At 37.4% G+C, this 6,773-nt stretch overlaps 1 protein-coding gene across 5 annotated transcripts; it reads right to left on the reverse strand.

Annotated features, from left to right (window-relative positions):
- Window positions 1-34: 34 nt before the first annotated feature.
- On the reverse strand, window positions 35-6,212 carry Alg12 (Alg12 alpha-1,6-mannosyltransferase). 5 transcript variants are annotated; one of them, XM_065220263.1, is made up of 8 exons: window positions 6,127-6,212; window positions 5,858-5,988; window positions 5,621-5,776; window positions 5,418-5,550; window positions 4,637-5,336; window positions 4,438-4,578; window positions 1,073-1,177; window positions 35-1,008 (listed from the first exon to the last, which is right to left on the reverse strand). In XM_065220263.1, exons 3-8 carry the CDS (start codon window positions 5,744-5,746, stop codon window positions 159-161), a joined length of 2,055 nt encoding a protein of 684 aa, XP_065076335.1. In that variant the 5' UTR covers window positions 5,747-5,776; window positions 5,858-5,988; window positions 6,127-6,212; the 3' UTR covers window positions 35-158. The 5 variants fall into 5 exon arrangements, with proteins under 5 accessions (XP_065076335.1, XP_065076337.1, XP_065076333.1 ...); XM_065220265.1 differs by having other exon boundaries at window positions 6,179-6,195; XM_065220261.1 differs by lacking the exon at window positions 6,127-6,212 and having other exon boundaries at window positions 5,858-6,000.
- Between the last annotated feature and the right edge of the window lie 561 nt (window positions 6,213-6,773).

Raw genomic sequence — 6,773 nt, forward strand, 5'->3', positions numbered from 1 at the left:
CGTCCGAAAAAAAAACCCTGACTGCTTCGATCTATTCGATTTCGCACAAAAATGTCAATTTGGCATCCTATCTATTCTCACTTCGTTTTTATAAAGCTATTTCTCGGGGGACTTGATCAAACCTACCAAACGAATCGAATTACTCAACTCACCTCTCATTATACAACCTGCTCGTTCTCACCCTCCTCCTCCGCTCCGTACTGTTCGTCGATGATTTTCTTCAGGCACTCCATCGTCGACATTCGATCCAAATTGCACAGCCTACTAAAGTCTATCTTGCCCAGCTCACTAGCCAATTGTTTCAGTTTCTCCTCCTTGATGATCTTCTGTGCCGACTTCAGCTTCGAAGACGAGGACGCCTTCTGCAGGTAGGAAGCCACCTTGGCTCGCTTCTGCTCCTGCGTTTCCCCCTCGTCGTCATCCTTCAGCAGGTGGGCATTCTCCTCCAGGATTTCCTTGATTTTCATCCTACTCTTGGACGAAGACTTCCGCTGCACCACCAGTTGCGGTGGCTTCACCGTAGACTCTCTGTTCCGGTTGCGATTCTTCTTCGGTTTGGGAATCTTTGGAGCCTCTTCCTCTTCCTCCTCCTCCTGCTCCTCTTTCAACTCCTCCACTTCAACTTCAGATTCAAATTCCACCTGCCCTTCCTCCTCGTCCTCCCTTTCGATAAATTCGAACGTCGGAAACTCCGGATCACTCAGGGACCCACTGCCACCGAGGGTGTTCGTTTCCACTACATCGTCAAAGTTCAACCGAATCCGATTCCGATCGACTCCGTCCCGTCGCTTCATGATGAAAACGCACGGTTTGGTTTTGATCTTAACCGGCAGCAGCGATTTATACTGCAGTCCGATGCTGTTGAAGCACTCGACGAATTCGATAATCTCGTGTGTCTGCCCTAGCAGGCGCATCTCGTCGGAGTACTTGTCCCGGGCCTCGGTCAGCAGGTAGTCAAACTGGTGCAGGCGCTCCTCGCCCGGGAACAGGTTCTCCTCTTTGCTGTAACTGAGGTTCGAAGGGAATTTGTTGGTTAGAATCGGATGAAATTAAGGAAGAACAAACTACTCACATCCAATCCGGATTGATTTGCGAGAAGCGAGAGACACCGCTCTGAGCGGCCAGGTTGTCAATGTGGACGGTGACATTCGTTTCACTGGTTGCCAATCGATGGAATCTGGAAAAAAGAAGGAACCTGTTAGACATCAAGAATTTTCTCGGTAGGTTTCTTTGGAATATTTTTCTCGCAGGATTCAATTTTCATTCAGATTTAGCACGGTTCATCAAAGATTCTTCATGATTCATAATTCATCAAGGATGATCAATATTGATCAGACTTAAGATCCATCTAGATTAATCGAAAAGCATGATTGATGGATCATCATCATGAAAATCCAATGATCGTCAGAATTCATAATGCATCAGCATTCAAGATTCAATATTCATCGATTCAATTTTAGAGATTCTCTAGAAATGAAATTCATCAAGAATCTATTCATCAAGATGCAGCAAGAATCCAAATATATCAAGAATCCAGATACATCAAGAATCCAGATTCATCAATAATCCAGATTCATCAATAATCTAGATTCATCAAGAATCCAGATTCATCAGGAATCCAGATTCATCAAGTAACCAGATTCATCAAGAATCCATATTGACCAAGAATCCAGATTAATCAAGAATCCAGGTTGATCAAGAATCAAGATTCATCAAAAATCCAGATTGATCAAGAATCAAGATTGATCAAGAATCAAGCTTGATCAAGAATCAAGATTGATCAAGAATCAAGACTGATTAAGATTCAAGAATGAATAAAAATCAAGATTGATCAGGAATCAAGATTGACCAAGAATCAAGATTCACCATAAATCAAGATTGATCAAGAATAACGATTAATCAAGAATCAAGATTGATAAAGAATCAAGATTGATCAAGAATCAAGATTCATCAAAAATCCAGTTTCATCAAGAATCAATATTCATCATGAATCAAGATCCATCAATAATCCAGATTAATCAAGAATCCAGATTCATCAATAATCCAGATTCGTCAGGAATCCAGAATCATCAAGAATCAAGATTCACCAAGAATCAAGATTCATCAAGAATACAGATTCATCAAGAATCCCGATTGATCAAGAATCAAGATTGATCAAGAATCAAGCTTGATCAAGAATCAAGATTGATCAAGAATCAAGCTTGATCAAGAATCAAGCTTGATCAAGAATCAATATTGAGCAAGAATCAAATTTGATCAAGAATCATGATTGATCATGAATCAAGACTGATCAAGATTCAAGAATGAATAAAAATTAAGATTCATCAAGAATAACTATTGATCAAAAATTAAGATTGATCAAGCACCAAGATTGATCAAGAATCAAGATTCACCAAGGATCAAGATTTATCAAGGAGCAAGATTCATCAAGGATCAAGTTCATCAAGAATCAAGATTAATCAAAAATCAAGATTGATAAAAAATCAAGATTGATCAAGAATCTAAATTCATAAATAATTAGGATTGATAAAAAATCAAGATTAATCAAGAATTAAGATTGATCAGGAATCAAGATTGAGCAAGAATCAAGATTGATCATGAATAAAGATTGATAAAGAATCAGAATTGAACTAAACTCAAGATTGATAAAAAATCAAGATTGATCACAAATCAATATTTAGAGATGAACTAGCCTAAGGCTAAAAATCTCTTAAATAAAGAATTAAAAAAAAAAAAAAAAACAAATCAATATTGAACAAGAATCATGATTTATCAAAAATCAAGATTGATAAAAAATCAAGATTGATCAAGAATCTAAATTCATCAATAATTAGGATTGATCAACAATCAAGAATTAAGATTGATCAGGAATCAAGATTGATCAAGAATCAAGATTCTTAAAGAATCAAGATTCTTAAAGAATCAAGATTCCTAAAGAATCAAGATTCTTATCAAGATTCATCAAGAATCAAGATTAATCAAGAATTAAGATTCATCAAGAATCAAGATTCATCAAGAATCAAGATTAATCAAGAATCAAGAATCAAGATTGACCAAAAATCAAGATTCATCAAGAATCTAGATTCATCAAGAATCTAGATTCATCAAGAATCTAGATTCATCAAGAATCTAGATTCATCAAGAATCTAGATTCATCAAGAATCTAGATTCATCAAGAATCTAGATTTATCAAGAATCTAGATTCTTGAAGAATCTAGATTCATCAAGAATCTAGATTCATCAAGAATCTAGATTCATCAAGAATCTAGATTCATCAAGAATCTAGATTCATCAAGAATCTAGATTCATCAAGAATCTAGATTCATCAATAATCTAGATTCATCAAGAATCTAGATTCATCAAGAATCTAGATTCATCAAGAATCTAGATTCATCAAGAATCTAGATTCATCAAGAATCTAGATTCATCAAGAATCTAGATTCATCAAGAATCTAGATTCATCAAGAATCTAGATTCATCAAGGATCTAGATTCATCAAGAATCAAGATTGACCAAGAATCTAGATTCATCAAGAATCTAGATTCATCAAGAATCTAGATTCATCAAGAATCTAGATTCATCAAGAATCTAGATTCATCAAGAATCTAGATTCATCAAGAATCTAGATTCATCAAGAATCTAGATTCATCAAGAATCTAGATTCATCAAGGATCTAGATTCATCAAGAATCAAGATTGACCAAGAATCAAGAATAATCCATATTGATCAAGAATCAAGATTAATCAAGAATCAAGATTCATCAAGAATCAAAATTGGGTAAGAATCAAAATTCATCAAGAATCAAGATTCTTCAAGAATCAAGTTTGATCAAGAATCAAGATTGATCAAGAATCAAGATTGACCAAGAATCAAGCATTATCAAGAATCAAGCATTATCAAGAATCAAGATTGATCAAGAATCAAAATTGAACACAACTTAAGATTGATAAAAATCAAGATTGATCACAAATGAAGATTGAACAAAAATCAAGATTCATCAAGAATCAAGATCAATCAAGAATTAAGATTCATCATGAATCCAGATTCATCATGAATCCAGATTCATCAAGAATCAACATTGACCAAAAATTAAGATTCATCAAGAATCCGAAGTCATCAGGAATCCAGATTCATCAAGAATTAAGATTCATCAAGAATTAAGATTCATCAAGAATCCGAATTAATCAAAAATTCAGGTTCATCGATAATCAAGATTCATCCAGAATTAAGATTTATCATGAATCAAGATTTATCATGAATTCAGATTAATAAATAAAATAATCGATATTCATCTAGAATCGAGTTTCATCAAGAACCAATATTCCAGATTGACTAAAATTCCATATTCATCAATAAACATAATTTCACATTCATCAAGAATCAAAATTCAGAAATAATAATTCGTGTTTTAAAAGTAACCGAATTCCAATGGATTACCTTGAGATAGCAATTCCTCCGGGATAATTGGTTCCCGCCACCAGCAGCAGAAACATCGTCAGAAACGCATTGCCAACCAGGTGCCCAATGGCCAAGAACGATAGGAACTTGTACAAAATTGTCTTTTTTCGGTTGATCCATCTGAAATCGAAAAACAATGAGTATTGATCGATTCCCCCTCTGCACTGATTCCACTTACATCCTACTGCAGGCACAAGCAGCGGCCACATTAAACAACGGAAACACATAGATGATGAACCGCAGTTCTTTGTGCGGCAGCATGGAAAAGAGCAGCACAAAGACCACCGCGGGAATGACTAGCGATCGGATGCGGGTCTCCAGGACCAATCCGAAGGGGACGAACAGAAACGACAGTCCCATGGCACGTGGCAGCGCTGAATAGATGTACCACAGGAACGGCGAGGTACCCCACTCGGAGCTCTTGTTCAGGATGGTGTTGAACCAGAAGACTTCTGCTTCGGGCCACAGCAGGCGTCGCCAGAAGAAACTGTCAACCGCCACCGTCAGAACGACCAGAAGGATGCCTGCTGGGATCACAGCTTTCAGCACTACATCCAAATGTACTCGTTTGTAGTACAAGTCGTACAAGAGATACAAGCCCAAAAGCATGGCCAACTCTGCTCGGAAAATAATGATGGCCCCTCCGGAGCAAACAATAAATAGCTTGATACTTCGCGTCAACCAATAGTTCACTGCCAGTAGCACCAGCGGCAGGGCCATGATGTTTGGCAGCGGACGGCTCATGTAGAACATAAAGTGAAACTGCGTGATGGTGATGAAAATGTACCACAGCGAAACGGAAACACCGAGACGTTTATGAATGGTGACACGAAGGTTGTTCCACGCGAACACCACCGTCGCTGCCAGAGCGAAGCGAACTGAAAATATTCAAATTGTTTAAATGTCAGCCAATAAAATCATTGTGCACGCGTGGGAAAAGATCAACTCTATATATTTACCGACATATTGCATCCAGAATTTGTTTATGTCGAAAAATTCGAGCGCGGTGGCGACTGGTGTTACGAGAAATGTGATAAACAACGGACCCAGGAAGCTCCTTGGAACCACACCGGGAAATTCGAGATGGTCATACTGAAAGTAAATATTCGAAAATTCGGGTGAAATTCAGGTCCATTTTCGAAAATGACATTTCAATGCCCACCTGGGATACATTCAGTCGATGGTAAAGCAAGTCATGAATCGCCTGAAGATTGAAACTCTCCTCCACCTTTGTGAATGGCGTGTAGACACAGTGGGCAGCTGCAATCAAGAATACCAACAAGGTCATCGATGCGTTATTTTTGGCTTCCTGCTTCCGCTGACGCTAAAAAGAATACCTTCAAATCTATCAAAAAATGGTTGTACTAAACATACTTGAATTCATCAAAAGCAAACCTACCGTAAGCAGATCACCTCCGTCTACTCCTTAATCGTTTAATTTACTTTTTTTTTCGGTTACTCGTAGTGATATCACGCGGAGAATCCAAAGTCACTGGATTACGGCATAAGGACCAGCCCTTCCATTTAACACTGATCCAACACCTAAATCAAAACCGAGAGAGAAAAACAAAACAAACGATAGAAATACCACCCCAAATCAGATAACCCCTATAATGCGAGCCGCCGTTAAAAATAACCAAAAATGAACAAAAATATCAATTGCGCTACCATACACGTAGCTATTTCCTTCGGTGGCTGCTGGCGACCGGCGGAGACGTACCGTCGACGGTGGTGGGCTAAACAAAAATAAACATTCCACCGTCATCGCGGGGATTGACAGCCCTGCAGAGACACACGCCGATGACGTTTCGTTGGTGTCGTTTGTTGTTGTTGTTGTTGCAAAAATGCATTTTTTGTGTGGGGATGCATCGAAATCGAAGCCATGTGGGAAAGAAAACGGTTTGATTGAAATGTTGTGTTCAATGTTGCATGCAACGTTGCGCAAAAGTGTTTTTTGTTTTGACAGTTGAAATCTTGATTGAATGCTTCCATTACAATTTATCGTTACGTGGAATTTAGATAAATATCCCAAATTTAGATATTGGAAAAAAGTATTGTATTTCCTATTGAAACTAAATGAAAACATTTTCCAGTGTATACTTATACACTGAAACAAATCGACATGTACCGTTTACTGGATCCATCTTATAACATAGCAATGTCAGCAGATTTATTCATTCTATGTGATGATTGATGGATTCACGCAGAAAAAAATAAAGTTCAACCAAACAAATTATGTTTCATTTTAAACAAAGTTTTGAATAGAATATGGATCAATAAAATTGATAGATTAATTCAACAAAAAAATTAGTTGA

The sequence above is a fragment of the Ochlerotatus camptorhynchus genome, unplaced genomic scaffold (assembly GCF_037179485.1).
Source record: "Ochlerotatus camptorhynchus isolate MF236.1 unplaced genomic scaffold, CSIRO-AGI_Acam_v1.1 ptg000124l, whole genome shotgun sequence".
Taxonomy (NCBI): Eukaryota; Metazoa; Arthropoda; class Insecta; order Diptera; family Culicidae; genus Ochlerotatus; species Ochlerotatus camptorhynchus.

Coding starts and splice junctions, on each gene's coding strand:
- Alg12 (XM_065220263.1), bottom strand. CDS start 5,746: ATGACCTTGTTGGTATTCTTGATTGCAGCTGCCCACTGTGTCTACACG. Junction 4,579..4,636: donor GCTTGTGCCTGCAGTAGGAT/GTAAGTGGAATC, acceptor TTTCGATTTCAG/ATGGATCAACCGAAAAAAGA. Junction 1,178..4,437: donor GGAGGAATTGCTATCTCAAG/GTAATCCATTGG, acceptor TCTTTTTTCCAG/ATTCCATCGATTGGCAACCA.